Source organism: Protopterus annectens, chromosome 1.part0 (genome assembly GCF_019279795.1).
Source record: "Protopterus annectens isolate FY-2018-M chromosome 1.part0, PAN1.0, whole genome shotgun sequence".
NCBI classification, from domain to species: domain Eukaryota; kingdom Metazoa; phylum Chordata; order Ceratodontiformes; family Protopteridae; genus Protopterus; species Protopterus annectens.
The window spans coordinates 1,864,244,884-1,864,262,383 of record NC_056725.1 but is presented as its reverse complement, the minus strand read 5'-3'; the positions used below and the strand labels follow the sequence as shown (position 1 = coordinate 1,864,262,383).

The following is a 17,500-nucleotide window of genomic DNA, read 5'->3' as shown; positions in this document are numbered from 1 at the left end:
ACCTCTTAAAATCACATCCAAAACCCACTTGTCTTGGGTTGAGTCCAATTTTGATAAGAGAGACTTTTCCTCCAAGAGGGGGTTCCAGGCAAGAAGTCCCTGTAGCCCAACAGAGGGAGTCATTGAGTTTGTTTTCTTTGAGTTTGTGACCTGTCCTCTCCTCCCCTAGGAGTGGAAGCAGTCCACTGTCTTGGTCTATAAGAAGCTTGTGTTTGAGGCCTTCCTCTGGAGCGCCTATATCTACCCCTCTGAGGCCTGTCTGAAGTGGGAAAGGACCAATTTTTCGAAGGCCAATTCCTGCTAAATCTAGGTGGCTGTACTTGTAAGAAATCTTTAACTGTTTGCATGGACTTCGCCTTATCCTCCATCTTTTTAATCACCTCTTCAGCTTTTGATCCAAACAAAACATTATGCTGAACAGGAAGGAGCATCCAATAATTTATCCTTTACTTGTTCAGGCAAATTTTGTTCCTTTAGCCATGCATGCCTTCTAATGACTGTGCCGGAGGCAGCAGTCCTACAAGAAGCCTCCAAGGCATCAAATCCACAGTGTAAACCATGCTTCCCAACTTGTTCAGTGGCATGCAATAAGTCATGTATTTCCTTATCATCTGAACAGGCAGAAATGGAAGTAAGCTTTTGTTTTAAAACAGACAAGAGAAATTGCTGGTATTTCAGCATATGAAACTGATAGTTTAAAGCCCTAATGGACAAAGTAGCACAAGTGTACACTTTTTTTTGCCCCATCTTTCTAAGGATCGAGAATCCTTTTCAGTAGGAATGGGATTTTTGGCAGAAGCGGCCTTAACTCCCTTAGGACCCTGAGAAATGGTTTCAGGGTCAGCAGAAGGGTTCTTGTATAAAAACTGGTGGGAATTAGGAACCCTGTAATATATATCAGGTTTAACAGGAGCAGGAGGAATCAGGGGTTAAGTTAGCCTCCGAAAAAGCATCATCCACAATATCCAAAACAGGAGGAATAGCCAGGGGTCTATGTTGGGGAAGAAGAAAATCCCTCAGTCTTTTCTTAGATTCCGAATACTCCTGTCCTTCCCAGTGGAAATGTTCCCTCATTTCATGCAAAGTTTCCCCAAAAGAGAAATCCTCAGGGGGAGAAGCTGAAGGAATTGATTCCTCAGCATCATAATCCTCATAAGGAGGGAAAGAATATTCCTGGTCAGAAGAAGAAACTGAGGAAACAGAAGCCTGATCAGAGGAATCATAATAAACATCCTGCCTTGGCCTTTTATCTGGAGGGGGATGTGAACCCCTAATCATAGTAAGTAAATCCTCCGCCATCTTGAGTAACCGTTTCTGTGACTTGGGAGCCGGTTCAGAAGAGGCCTGAGTTGCAGTCTTTGATTTAGAAGGAGTCTTTGCCTTTGTCTTTATTTGAAGCTGAGTAGGCCTGAAAACCCCTTTGGAAGCCGGTACCTGCACAGCAGCTCCGGACCCATCCAAAAGAGCATTGTCCGAAGGTCCTGCAGTAGAAATATTTTAAGGCCTGGTTGGCTCCTCATGAGAGTCCGTTTCGGCCATCGGTTCTGAAATGGCCGACGACAGGGGCTGCAAAAGCGCCTCACTGACGATGGCCGAACCTGAAGCTGGCTCCGCTTGAGTGCTATCATCAGATTTGGACCTCGGAGGCCTGTCTTTATCCTTGCGACGTTTGTGAACTCCGGTAGCCGGAACCGTATCCGACGACATTTTGTAGTTAAAGCGCCTACCGAAGTAATGAAAAGCAAAATCGTACCTTCGCTTAATTGTACGTTGATTGAATCTAGCACAAAACAAACAACTAGCTACGTCGTGGTCAGGGCCTAAGCAAGGAATACAGTAAGAATGAAAATCCTTATGAGGTATTTGCTTCCCACATGAAATACAATTACTAACTTTTTTTGACATCGGAGTGGAGCAAGAAAAAAGTTTCCCCAACGGGGTACTTAGCTTTGAGTGGAGAAGAAATCTTCGGACCAAAGTTTATCAGGAAAAAACGTCAGGAGTCAGCCGACCGGCACTTGCGAACTGCTATCACCGCACGGCAAGAAAGACTTGAGAAGATGGCGTCAGCTGCAGCTTTGTACTCCTGGCGCTCTGACGTCAGGGAGCATGGTTGAACAGCTGACGCCGGACCCAGACTTTGGGATTCTGGCTGACCGAGGACTGCCTGCCGGCAGGGGAGAACCCTACAGTCATGACTGCAACAGTGAAACACGATGAACATCTAATACTTTGTTGAAGCACCTTTTGATTTAATTGCAACATTCAGTCTTCTTGAGTACACACCTACCATTAATTAAAGAGACTTGATTAATCCCAAATAAGGCTCAGCTGTCCATGAAGGATTTTCCTGACATTTACTTAGTTGCCTGCTACAGCAAAAGCCATGGTTCGCAGAAAGCTTGCAAAGCATCAAAGGGATCTCATTGTTGAAAGGTATCAGTCAGGAAAATGGTACAAAAAATTTTCCACAGCATTGGATATATCATGGAACACAGTGAACACGGTCATCTAAAAGTGGAGAAAATATGGGATAACAGTGACGTTAAAAAGAACTGGACGTCCCTCCAAAATTGATGAAAAGACAAGACGAAAACTGGTAAGGGAAGCTGCCAGGAGACCTACAGCAACACTGAAGGAGCAGCAGGAATTTCTGGCAAGTACTAGTTGTGTACTACATGTGACAACAATCTCCCATATTCTCCATGCATCTGGTCTATGGGGTAGGGTTGCAAGACTACGCATTTTTTTTTTTTTTTTTTTTTTTTTTTTTTTTAACACAGAAAAACATCCAGGCCCAGCTAAAATTTGCAAAATAATACATCAAGTCTCCGAAAAGCATGTGGGAAAATGTGTTAATAGTCTGATGAGACCAAGGTTGTACTTTTTGGTCACAATTTCAAAAGGTACGTTTACTGCAAAAACAACACTTTACCTTACCAAAAGAACACCATCCCCAAGGTTAAGAATGGTGGTGGCAGCATCATTCTTTGGGGTTTCTTTTCTTCATCTGGAACTGGGGCTTTAGTCAAGGGGGAGGGAATTATGAACAGTTCCAAATACCAGTCACTTCTGGCCCAAAACCTTAAGGCATCTGCTAGAAAGATGAAGAGGAATTTCAACTTTCAACACAGCAACGACCCCAAGCATACATCCAAATGTGGCTTCACGCCAATCACACACACACACACACACACACACACACACACACACACACACACAAGGAGGGCTTACCCCAATAACAAAAATGCCCTCACTGCTAGGGTGCTGATGAGGATACAAGTACTCCTCATAATTGCCTAAATGAAGCCCCCCCCCCAAGACAGCTCAGAAAAACAGGCACATATACAAACACACACAAAATATTTCCTTACAATGAAACACAGAACAAAATAAGTACAACCTTCTGTTCTTGAATTTAAGCTACAGACATGTCTTTTCTTTCTGCTGAGGCACAACCTTCTTTGTGTATGACATTTTCCCACCTCTGTTGTATTAACAGCTACGCACTTGACTTGTTATACTGTAGCACACAAACACTTCACCCTAACCATAATCCATTGAGCATGACAAATCAGCAGTTCATCTGTACTATGAACATTACTAAGATTTGTAAAAATAATGGCATTCACTTTTTTTTTTCATAATGGAATGGTCCGTCATTTTTAACAATGGATTATAGGCGAGTTGTTAACATGCATCATGTATTGAATACATTACAGGTATGTTTTCTTGTGTTCTTTTACTCAAGTCCTATGCGTCTCACCAGCTACTATGTCCCTAATGTGCTCCAACAAGAAAAGGAACCTGGAGCCATCACTACAAGGGATACCTTTTTAGATCACATTACAGACAGTCTGAAGGTCTCAGGTCTACCAACTTTGAACTCTTTTTGGCTTAATATAGAGAAATATTCTCCTTAACATAAAATGGGTGATGAAGCTATGCTACAATGGAAACAGTATCAATCAGTAAGAAATGCAAAAAAAAAAAAAAGCTGCTTTTTATAACAAGACAATCTGAATGCCTTTCAAAAGTGCGTGCACTGATCAACCATTCTGAAAGTTAGTCAGCATCTGTTACCCAGAAATAAGCTAAGGCACAAGTCACTACCAGTATGGAACACTAGGAAGAGATCTATCCAAGGACAAATATTTAACATGGAGTGGACAAACTATCTTAATGTGTTTTCAAATATAATAAAATACATCAAAGCCAGAGTGGTGGTATATGGCTTGTGTGTCCAGAATTCAAGTAGCCCCTTGAGTGTCTGACAGTGCTGGCAGGGAGGATAGGCATTTCCATCCTAGGGGGCTGGAGATGGCACCAGTTGCAGGCTATAACAGTTCTTCGGAGGAAACAGACAGGTCCGCAACTTGGGGATGTGAATATAGTGTACCAGCCACCAAACAGCACTAACCTTCACTGAGCAAGTGCATGGCAGCATACACTTAAGGGAAGGCATAATGAATCTCACTGTGATGTGGTTCACGCCAATCACACACACACATATGAGGAGGGCTTACTGCTAGGGTGCTGATGAGGATACAAGCACTCCTCATAATTGCCTAAATGAAGCCCCCCCCCCCCCCCAAGACAGCTCAGAAAAACAGGCCCAAGTCTAACTTAGGAGGCTTGATAGATGACAGGCATGGGGCTAAGAAGTAAAACAAATGGCATCATGAGTTACAGGAATGGAAATTCTGGTGCTCTACAACACAGACTAACAGGGTGAGTAGTCCATTTTTCATTTTAAAAAGATAAATACTAAAATCAACACTTAAACTGCTAGAGAAAGTAAGTTACCCAAAGAGTTTGCTAAGCAACAGCATTCTGATTCAGGTGGTCAACACTGCTCATTTAATTAATATACATCTCCTGTGCTACCCACCTCTGCAACAGAACATCTTCCATTGAGCTATACACATGTACCACTTTGTTTAAAGCGCAATAAAATAATAATAAATAGTATGAAAGGCCCAGCACAAAATTCAAATGTCAAAATTTAAAATTCACACCTCTATCATACAAAGCTTTGTGAACTTTGGATGGTTTCTGCACAGTTGAAGAGGCAGAGAATCCTGGTGGTAGTCGCACATGAACCAGAGTTAACATGCAAGGACGTGCCAGTGGCTGCTTGAAAGGAGCGGTGGTGAAGTACAGGCGAACACCTAAACAAAAAGAAGACAAGACAGTATGGTGACTACAACTATGCAGAAACAAATATTGTGGCTCAAAATAAATTAAGCCTGGCAAAGTATTTTCTTTTTGCTTGCCCTTTGACATCTGTATTGTCACTGCCTCCCTTATTTTCCACCAAATGTGCTCACTGTTAATTATAACTCCATGTCATAAATAACAGCTGTCTCTCCATGAACAATTAAAAGAAATATCTTCTGTATGTTCAGGGAGTCACATGGTTAAACACTATAACAAAACACTTTAAAGTTAGGAATCCTAGAACTTTCCCCTGACAGTACTTCTACTGAGAGGGTTTTCCAATCTTTTGCCATAAGTTTTATTAAAACCAAGTTCCATACAATTTATCACACATTCCTGATATATGAATAATTGGTTCTGAGAGAGACCATTCTGGTGGTAACTAGCTCACTCGTATAATACACATCTAGATTTCCGAGCCAATACACTTACATTCACCATCACTCTGGTTAAGATATGTAATGTTGTGTTGCTTGTCAGACTCAGAGTCCCTTATGATATTTCCATTCTACTTACCACTTTCATAGAATTCATAGGTTCTTAAACAAGAAATCTTCAAGCTTAAAGATCCTGAGCTGCCAAGTGTTACACATCCCAATGGGGGCATTGTAATCTACAACTGATCCGATCAGTGCTGAATATACAGGAATTGTGACACCTTCAGATCTGATGAGATGCTCTTCACTAATACTTGTTCTAAATAGAAAGATTTTCCGACTATGGCTGCCATATGATTATTAAAGGAAAGGTAACTGATAAACCCAAGCACCAGGTTACGGACTACATTCATTTAGTTGTGCATCAGTCTGTATTGTGCTGGGGGGTAGGGATTGTTTGCAAAACAAAACAATACCATACTTTGTGTTTAATTTGAACTCATTTTCAATAAGCCAGCCATTAACTAGGGCAAGTTCTTTCCAAATGGTATAGGTGTAACTGGGCATCTGCATTATTATTAAACCAGAGGTCCTGGTTCTAAAAAGACTGCCCTTAGTTCCTTCTCCAATCTGTGCAATCCTAGCAAAGTTAAGTACTTCAAATTGATTTTTTTTTAACTTTTATAAGATGTTTAAGAGAGTACTGTTACTACATTTCCTAATTATTTACTGTATTTTTCTGCCCTGTATCACTGTAAAGTGGTGTGCCTTTCACTGACCTTGCGGTTGGTTTCTCTGTATTGTAGTCATTTTAAAAAAGTGAGCGTTTCTAGCTAGTTTATTTGATTGCCTGTTTGAACTCACTTTGGGCTAAATGTACTGTGGTTTTGCATTAAAACACCGGAGACTGCTTTTCTAGTGGGCGTACATGGAGGCGTGGTCTGTCTGAGCCTGAACAAAAACATCCACAGACTTTAAGCCCTTAAAGTCAAATTTGAGGCAAGTTTGGCCTCCCAGGCCAAGGACAACCACAAAGCATTCTTTAGCTATGTCCGCATCCTCAAAGGCAATACACAATTTTGTGCAGTGCTCATTGTAAATGGAGCCACCTATATTGAGTCAGAAGACATAGCAAACCTCCTGGCTGATAAATCCAGCTCCAACTTTACCCCTCTCTCCCCATCAACCTTCCCTTAGGAAATATCATCAAATATAACTCCCCCTGCTATCACTAGGAAAAAGGTCCTTAATGTTCTCGCTAAGACAAAGAACACTGCATCAAAAGGCCCAGACAATTCCCAGAATGCCTTCTAAATGGCATGAAACATGACCTATCACAGCCTCTGGAACTACTACTTAACTGTAGCCTCCAAACAAGCTTTGTGCCTCATGAGTGCAGAAAGGCAACAGTCACTTCTGTGCACAAAGGGGGGCCATCTACAGACTCGGGAAACTACAGATCCATACGTCTCACTTATATGTAAAGCCATGGAAAGAATTATCGAGATGATCAGCAGAGACACAGTAAACCTCCACACACTGGCCCCAACCCAGTTTGGTTTCGTCAAAAGCAGAGCATGCCTACTCAGCCTGGGCGACTTCTTTGAGATGGTAACCAAACCAATGGATGAGGGCAAAATCATTCAACACTGCCTACCTTGACCTGGCCAAGGCATTTGACACAATACCCCACTCGGGTATTGTTGTCAAACTCGAGAGGTTAGGTACAAACCTGTATGTCACCCAGTGGATAGCCAACTGGCTCATAGACGGGACCCAGGAAATTAGAAATGAAGAGTCCGCCTCTACAAAGAGGCCAATCACAAGTGGAGTCCCTCAGGATCAGTCCTTGGACCGCTCCTTTTTGGCATTTACTTCTCATAAGTCAAGGCTAATGTCAGTGGTCTCTGGCTGACTAAATTCGCAGATGATTGCAAATTAGGAGCAGTCATTAAATCTCACACTGACAAATTTTCTCCAGAAGAGGCTGACACAGACAAACAAATGGCATCAGAGCCATGGACCAAATCTAAATGCCAAAAAATGCGTAATAGTATCCTTTGGGAAGACATCCATCCCTGGTGACCATCATATTGACAACAAACCCCTTAGAGTTGACCCAGTAGTCAGGGACTTACTGACCCAGATAGTAATCTAGCCTTTGACCATCACATGTCTACAGTAGCGAGGAAATCATTCTATGTTGCGCAACTTATAAACAAAGGTATGGCATCTAAGTCCAAGGAAGTCACTGTTCCACTGTATTTGGCATTCATCAGACCTATCATGAGTACAATGCCCACTTTGGTATGTACCTAACCAGGCATATTCAACAGTTGAAATGTCCACAGAGGTTCCTCACTAAAAGAGTACAGGGCTTAAGTAATATGTCCTATGCAGACCGCCTCAAGGCCCCTGTATTCAGTCTCCTACAGGCTTTTGAGGAGATCTATGCCTGGCATACAGGGCACTGTCAGACCCCACTCTGATGGACCTCCTGCATATCCACAAAACAAACAGCACCAGAATTACCTGTTCTAAAGACTTGAATCTTGCCTGTGATATAAACAGGACCTGCCTGAGAGATGGGTATGTATCCCAGAGACTATGCCCATCTATGGACAGGCTCCCCATCCATGTGAAGCAGAGCTCCTTCCTAACCCAATTCAAGTGCATCTTGGACAATTGGATGGCAAACCGGAAATGTATCCCTGATTTGACACCTATGTCTCTAATGGACAGAAGTAACCTGTAAATGGTTCATCTCCTATGCCATTGCTTACACTTATCAAAGGTATCAAAACTGGTCAGAGATTTCGGATGCAGGGCTAGGCTTAAAAAGGTCCTTGTGGTCATTAACCTAGTAAACACCTACAAACCTATGAAGATGCCACCTCCCCTTGCTCTACACTTAAGTGATCATCTGTGGGATAAATTATATGACAGACTGCAAGATTACTCATTGGTCATCTTATACCAACAGGAACATCCTATTTTGGTGCAGTGCATGTCCCAAATCTAATTTCTATCCACTTCCCTGTAATGAATATAAAAATGTACAGGTAGCAATAACTTCAGTTACCATTAATCTCAGGGTACAACCTGCTGAGTGAGAACTACTTGGCAAATTAAAGTTATCTGCTGGATTTGTTACCCTCCCACTTAAGCTCTTATAGACTATCTGTAAAGCTCTTTCCCAGGAAGATTTTAATGTTTTTTGACAGTGCATGGGATAAGTAGAACAATCCTCCAAGTACAATACATCAGATACAGAATGGCATCCTGCCTGCACCGAAGCTTCAAATTTTAAGTTAGCTCTAGCCAACAGTTTGAATATATTTGAAAGGCTGCATTTCTGGTGTATTACCCATACTGCATTTGCTATTCAAGGAGGACATAGCAAATGCTGGAGATGCAGTTTTGATACAGCTAATACCATTCATATGTTGATAGGCAGACAAGTACAGCAGAAGATAAACTCAACTGCATCTTTTCCAAATACAGTTAATATTCCTCCTCTCTGGGACACAAAATTCAGGTTACTAGGGATTTCAGATAAAGCTAATTTGGACAGTCTGGTGCTCCAATGGCTTATTGTTTTTCAGCGTGCAAATGCTGCACTTACCTTCAGATGCTAAAAGAAGCTTTCTGATGATTTTCAGAAACATCTGTATATCTACACAATAAAACTAAAACATGTATCTAATAATGGCCAGACAGATCTTTGGTCCATTTTACTGATTTGGAAGCCAAATGTGTATTGCAATCTTACTGTGTCTTGCAGTCAGAAGCATGTGTGTCAGGTTCGTTATGCTGCATTACCCTGAAGTTACTTTTTATCTTGTTTTCCCTACAGTGTGTTTTGGGTTTTCAATACCAGAGTTTGAAAAAACAAAGGTAAGTGACAATGACATAAATGTTTGGAATGAAAGCATTCCTGAAGCAAATGGTGGAGACGGTCGTACTTTAGAAGAGTAAGCTCTGACTGCAGTATTTGCTTAGCTGCCTAATTTCAAATATCACGCAGCTGGTAGTCCAACTGAAAAACATTTGCTTGCCAACCCCCAGCTTCTTCCACCATTAATGCAAATGAGACAAACATTTAGTTAACATTCCTAAACCTGTACAGAAGCTTTGGGTAACATCTGAGCTGCTGGTGCACATCCAGGGTATGAATGGTTCTCTCTCTCTTGGTTTCTGCCCTTCCAAAGAAAACTTGGAAATAAGACTGGCTTACACATTACAACTTAAAAATCACCTTGCAAAAGAAATTGATGGGTAATCAAGACACTATCTGTATTAAAAGGCAAGATGTGATTTCCTACAAGAGTACCCAGAGAGCCAAGATTAAAAAGGGAGGAAATGGCTCAAAGGAAAAGTTTTCTTTAAAAAAATGGATTTTGGCACTACTGAAATACAGATAAGCACACCTATCAACTGTGGTTCCAGAGCTAATGTCAGACTAAGGAAAACTGACTTAAAATGTTGCATAGTTTGTTCCTTATTTACTACAAGTAAAACATACTGTCTGCAAAATGCATTTCCAATGGCCTGGGAAAGTGTAATTTTTATTCTTTTTGATTACACATGGATATGCAAGAGTAACCAAGGTCTGACAGTAATTTTCTGAAGTTTATGCATCTCCTATGCTAGCTGTTAGGGAATAAAACGCAATTACGATCCAATTCAAAGAAGCTGCAGAGCTGTGAAAAGAAATCCATCCATCCACAACCCCTTTTTATATTTTTGCACATGGGGTCAGGGTGTCACTTTAACAGTGATGATCATCTACAGCCCAAGGTCTACACAACAGGGTGCTAGCCCTGCCGCTGTAGTTCTTCCATATCACACAATCACACACACACCTATAGTAAACCTAGATTGCCTAATCCACCTACTACACGTCTTTGGAATGTGGGAGGAAACATGAGCATCCAGAGGAAACCAAAGTGAACACAGGGAGGATACGCAGACTCCACAAACACACACACACACACACACACACACACACACACACACACAAGGCACCATAGCAACGAACTGTAATGGGAAACCTCTTGCTGTGAGGTGACAACGCTATCCACTGTGTGCCCAAAACAGACATTCAGATGCATTGTTGATATCATGTATAGAGGTTTTCCCTATTGTCCCTGGGATGGTATAGCTAAGCCCTTACCCTTTACAGATGGTAGAGCTAGTTTAATTTTGTAAAAGTAAAAAAAAACCTTCTTTCTAGAGGAAATGAAGTAAAAACAAAAAATTAAAGGACTCCTTCCACTCAAAGTACTACCAAAAATTCCAAATAGTAAATCCAAAAGTAATCAGTTATCATCTGATGACGGAATTTACCCGAAAGCGCTTATGATACTGCTTTTATTGTTTTAATAAAAAGTGAAGCTGCTTCTTATACAGAGGGGTAGTACTTGCCTTACTTATAGAGGAAATGGCACAAGAAGCCTTATAGCACAACCAAGGAACTGAAATGTATAAAAACTTGAGTTTCATTTTTGGAAGATACAGAGTCAACCACTTGCCCTACAAGTTTACTATCTACAGTTTCTGCCCGTTATCTTCTAGGAGCTTTCACAGTAAAGTAGTTCATATACACGCACATATAGGAAATGCTCTAATTCCAAGGAAGTTATCTACCTTTTTTCTAAAAGCCTTTTAAATTCAAATGTGAAGGCCGCAAGCATTGATGACATAACAGTCAATCTAAAATGACTGATTAATTCAGACAATTAACTTGTGCTCACAAGAATGATTTAGTGTTAAATCACTCCATGTCGGAATTATTTGATTCACATATAAATGTTTTGAATAAAGGTCTGTATTTTACAAGGTATATTTCTGAATTTGAACTACTTAGGTGCTACCACCTACAAAAAGAAATTCAACAATGGTTCAAGGGAAGAAATTATGATACTTGTCATTCGTATGATTCAGTTCCATTCAAATTTCACAGTTCTTTTATTCTACCATCCCACTTTGTTAAAAATACTGAACTAGCTCTACTCATGCATATTCATGACAACAGTGATTTTATTTGATAATCTTAAATCAAATCTGTCTGGTATAAAAACAGATGCACTTTAGGACTCAAAGTCTAACTTTGCTTTTGCAATTACCAAGGATGATAAAACCAAAAGTAGAGCGTTCGAAAACCATAGAACTCAAAACAACAGAACGCTGCTCCTCTACGTGTCTTGAGACGCCAACCAGATGTAGTAATGATAGTCACCAGCCCAAAGTAGAATAAAAACAAATTCAAATTTATTGAAAACAGTTAAGCGCTTTCACTCGCTGAAAAACGCGAGCTTCCTCAGAACTCCATTGTTGAATGACTGTAGCGTTTAAGTAACTTTTTTAAAGCCAATTGCGCTACAAAAAATATATGAATTCTTTAAGCCATATACGCTGTCATATTAATGTCATAATAATAAAAATACTACAATTACCTACTATACACAAACAAAATCAAACGCTGACCATAAAAATAACCATTAAAATCCAATATTTCATACCATCTATTACCTCACAAATACTAAAAGCTGTTAAAATCCTTAGTCTAAAAAAATCCTTAATCTAACAAATCATATATATAATGCTGGCTTAATAGTAATAAAATCATTCATTCCTGGTGCAGTTGAAGCTTCTGTATATAACTGCCACCATAATTCCTTATAAGACAATAAACCTTTGTAATCTCCCCCTCTAGATTCTAATAAAATATTGTCAAGAATAGCAAATTTAAATGTGTGGGTATGTCCGTATTTTTTAACATGTTTGTACAAAGCGTTTTTCTCATCTTTTACCCTGATGCTATATAAATGGGCATAAATACGTTTACTCAGTTTTCTTTCTGTTTTACCTATGTAAAATCCGGAACATGCTGTACACTTAGCCAAGTAAACAACCCATCTAGTGTTGCAATTCCAACTAACAAATCTTATATATGTCTTGTGAATGTTGTCCAAGATAACACTGCTTTCATCTAAAATAGTATGACACTGTTTACAATTTCCACATTTACTGGTCTTCCTATAGGTCAGATGTTTGCTTGTTTTTGCTCCTTCCAGATAATTTTTTTTATATTAAGACCCATTTTATTTACAAAGGCTGGTTGTGATCCCAAAATCTTGGCAATATCTTGATCTGTCATTATAATTTTCCAATTGTTAATTATAATCCTCTTAATTTTGCCTATTTGTGGACCATATTCTAAGACACAGGCTCTTCCATAATCAATAGTATAAAGTGTGGTATCTTGTACCTGCTGTATATCATGGTTACCCTTATTTATTTTATGTTCCAGTAAGGGAGTGTATTTATTTCCCCATTCTCGTATTATAGTTTTACTAATACGGAACATATTTATATCGTAATCTCTGTCTTTAAATAATGAAATTATAAAATTAACTTCTTCTAGCATCTCAGAATATTCAGATGTCATTCTTATGGCCTGTATAATTTGACCCTTAAATATATTAACAAATTGTTTTCTCGGGTGGTTGCTTGAAAATTCTAAATAACTGTTAGAAAATGTATTTTTCCTGTATAATCCAGATTTAAAACAACCATCACCTTTGGAAATATAAGTATCCAGATACGGAAGTCCTTCATTACTATCTGAGTAAGTGAACTTTAAAAATTGACTACTAGTGTTCAAAAATTGAACAAATTGGGCTAAAGTCTCCTTATCACCATCCCATAAAATATAAATATCATCCAGGTATCGAAAGTAGTACCTGATGTATTTATAATAGTCACTAGTAAACAACATGGTTTCCTCCCATTCAAGCATAAACAAACTGGCGTAGATGGGAGCGCATGCCGCTCCCATAGCTATACCTTTGGTTTGCCTGAAGTATTCACCTTCGTATTCTATATAACTGTGATCTAAAACAATGGACATTAGTTCAGTGATCAAACACACCTTGTCCCAGACAAGTCCACTATACTTGTGAATACTGCATGCAAAAGCCTCCAATCCAATGTCTTTGGGAATACAAGAAAATAAGTCAATGACGTCCACAGTGACAAAAAGAATGTCCCTATGCCACTTGTTGACTGGATAATTTTTTAAGAATTCCAACGAATCCTTGACTAAATCTGACAGTCATAAATATGTTTGAGAAAACTGTCAATTGCTGTGCCTAATGGGAAGGTTTTAGATCTGCTTCCAGATATTATAGGTCTAAATGGTGGGTTTACAGTACATTTATGTACTTTAGGTATACCCACTATAGAAGCTAAAACTGGATATTCTACCTTTAAATAGTTGTATATTTCCATTGTAATCCTTTGGTCAATAAGAAATACTTCTATATGTAAATCTATACGCCTGTATGCAATGTTTATTTCATTTAGTGAAACAATCTCATAATTACCAGAATTATATAATAATTCGTGAATTTTAGACATATAGGCTGAAGTGTCATAGATGACAATTCCTCCCCCTTTATCAGGTTTCATAATTCTGATGTTTTTGTCACTCCTAAGTTCTCGCAAAAGTTTGTATTCATCATCTGGCAAATTATAGTTTATTTTGACCTCTTTAAGTTGATTCTGTAATTGATACAATTGTCTAAAAACTGATTTCTCATACACCAATACAGTGGGGTGCATGGAAGGCTTGAAGGCAGTTTTCTTCCTTATAATAGCTTGTTCTCTCTTCTTCTGTACTTGACAGTCTTTACTGTTAAACGTAATAGCTAAATTTAATTTGTGAATGTATTTTTTAAACTCAGTAAGACTGTCCACTAATTTAAATTTGGTGGTTGGAATGAATTTCATCCCTTTAGAAAAAAGTTTGAAATAAGTAATACTTAATGAAATGTCTGTATAGTTATAAATATTAAATTTTTTTTAATTTTTGTGTGTATTAACTGCACCATCTTTAACTATATTATCACATGACGAAATATATGAACTTGACGAAGTATGTATATGACCTAGCTCATTTTCCCCTACCTCTTCATTATTGTTACTTAATCTCTTTTCCTCATCTATAACAGTGTATGATAATGTGTCACTGCCACAGATTTCAATTTCCTCCAACCTAGTGTAAGGGACGTCAGCTGATGTCATCGTTGATGCTGTTGGTCCCTTATGTAATAATTTTGATGTCTGTTGTGAAGTTGTTGGTAAGGTGGTTGGTAAGTTTCCTTGGAATACCCTCCCCATCTTCTGTCCCTCTGTTGTTTTGTGTTGCGACCCTGGTGTAAAAAATGTGTGTTTTTGTCCTCCTGCAAGTGATGTCCATACTACTCTGTGTCGTGTATTAAACCATGTATTATTATATCTTGATAATTCTTGAAAGATCTTGCTGAGTTATTTTTCTTAGCATGATACCCCTCTGTATTTCTACCCCAAATGTAAGCTGTATTATTGTGATAGTGTTCAATGTCTCTGCAGTTTTTGATTTTTCCTTTGATATGCCTTCTTGGTGTTAGATTCAGCTATTCCAAACTGTTTCATATATAATCTCTCCCACTGAGGAAATAATAAATCATTTAAAATTGTGTCATTAAGCTTCTCTACCTCATACATAACTTTGGCTAACTGTCCATCATTGTGTTTAATAAGAGAAAGCATATATTGTATGCCAAACGAGTCAAACAAGAGGTTAAATTCAGATCTAATATCCATAGTAATTTCTATACCAATCGGTACTTTAAAGAACCTCAGTCCCTTAGGGACTATTTTAAGCTCTATACATTTCATTAAAAACGCATTATCTAACTTAATCGTATTATTATTATTGAGCTTTTTGCCCAGTGTGTAGATAATGTCCCTTAAAGTACATTGTGATGTGAAAGATCCGCTAGGCTTATTATCCGTGTTATCAGTCCGAAAAACACAGTTAGTATCCAAAAAAGGTTTCAATGGATTTTGTACTTTTTTGTCCTTTAAATTAGAAGCCTCAGTAGTGTGTGCTCGATTAGAACCGCTGAGGTTATCCTGTTCCTTCTGTGCATACGTTCGTTTGAGCATCGGTCACTTTGGTTTGGTACCAATCCGTTTAGCTCCATCTTCAGTATCTCCAACGGAGAAATCAAAAGTAAAATCGGATATACCTAATCGACTGCTGCTTTTCAAAGTATTAAGTCCTGGGGGAACCAATAAATCAATAGGACTCGTGCTATTGTGTCTTAACTCTTGTCCATTAGGAATACCTGTTGAAATAGGTGACCGCTCATTGACGATGTCACTAAGTCTCTCAGTTCTACCCAATAAAGCGTCACCTGTGGAAACGCTTGTAACAGCAATATTATGTGCTGTACAACCTTGCAAATCAGAATTGCCGCTATGCAAATGAGAATGAATTTCAGTCTTAGAATGGCCAGCAACAGAAAAAAAGATTAAATCTCTGTATTTCACCTCTCAGTTCCGACAATTGTGTTTGCATCCTATTCCATTCACGTCGTGAAACTGGTCTAGAGCGTGGTGAAATAGGTAATGTGGTGTCTCGATCAGACTCCATAGGGAAGAAGGTCAACAGAAAATAAATCCAGAAGTAGAGCATTCGAAAACCACAGAACTCAAAACAGAACGCTGCTCCTCTACATGTCTTGAGACGCCAACCAGATGTAGTAATGATAGTCACCAGCCCAAAGTAGAATAAAAACAAATTCAAATTTATTGAAAACAGTTAAGCGCTTTCACTTGCTGAAAAACGCGAGCTTCCTCAGAACTCCATTGTTGAATGACTGTAGCGTTTAAGTAACTTTTTTGGCGCCAATTGCGCTACCAAAAATATATGAATTCTTAAAGCTATATATCCTGTCATATTAATGTCATAATAATAAAAATACTACAATTACCTACTATACACAAACAAAATCAAACACTGAACATAAAAATAACCATTAAAATCCAATATTTCATACCATCTATTACCTCACAAATACTAAAAGCTGTTAAAATCCTTAGTCTAAAAAATCCTTAATCTACCAAATCATATATATAATGCTGGCTTAATAGTAATAAAATCATTCATTCCTGGTGCAGTCGAAGCGTCTGTATATAAATGCCACCATAATTCCTTATAAGACAATAAACCTTTGTAATCTCCCCCTCTAGATTCTTATAAAATATTCTCAAGAATAGCAAATTTAAATGTGTGGGTATGTCCGTATTTTTTAACATGTTTGTACAAAGCGTTTTTCTCATCTTTTACCCTGATAATATATAAATGGGCATAAATAAGATTACTCAGTTTTCTTTCAGTTTTACCTATGTAAAACCCGGAACATGCTGTACACTTAGTCAAGTAAACAACCCATCTAGTGTTGCAATTCCCACCAACAAATCTTATATATGTCTTGTAAATGTTGTCCAAGATAACACTGCTTTCATCTAAAATAGTATGACATTGTTTACAATTTCCACATTTACTGGTCTTCCAATAGGTCAGATGTTTGCTTGTTTTTGCTCCTTCAAGAAAATGTTTTATATTATGACCCATTTTATTTACAAAGGCTGGTTGTGATCCCAAAATTTTGGCAATATCTTAATCTGTCATTATAATTTTCCAATTGTTAATTATAATTAATTTTGCCTATTGTGGGCCATATTCTAAGACACAGGCTCTTCCATAATCAATAGTATGAAGTGTGGTATCTTGTACCTGCTGTACACTATCGTGGTTACCCTTATTTATGTTATGTCCCAATAAGGGAGGGTATTTATTTCCCCATTCTCCTATTATAGTTTAACTAATACAGAACATATTTATATCGTAACCTCTGTCTTTAAATAATCAAATTATAAAATTAACTTCTTCTAGCATCTCAGAATATTCAGATGTCATTCTTATGGCCAGTATAATTTGACCCTTAAATATATTAACGAATTGTTTTCTCGGGTGGTTGCTTGAAAATTCTAAATAACAGTTAGAA

At 38.5% G+C, this 17,500-nt stretch overlaps 1 protein-coding gene across 1 annotated transcript in view; it reads right to left on the bottom strand.

Moving 5' to 3' along the window:
- Positions 1–17,500, bottom strand: part of NUP155 (nucleoporin 155) — a 1,504,248-nt gene that overhangs the window by 1,094,504 nt on the left and 392,244 nt on the right. The window contains exon 12 of the mRNA XM_044069916.1: positions 5,019–5,171. Within this exon, the coding sequence (XP_043925851.1) occupies positions 5,019–5,171 (153 nt within the window). The remainder of the gene's footprint in view (positions 1–5,018; positions 5,172–17,500) is intronic.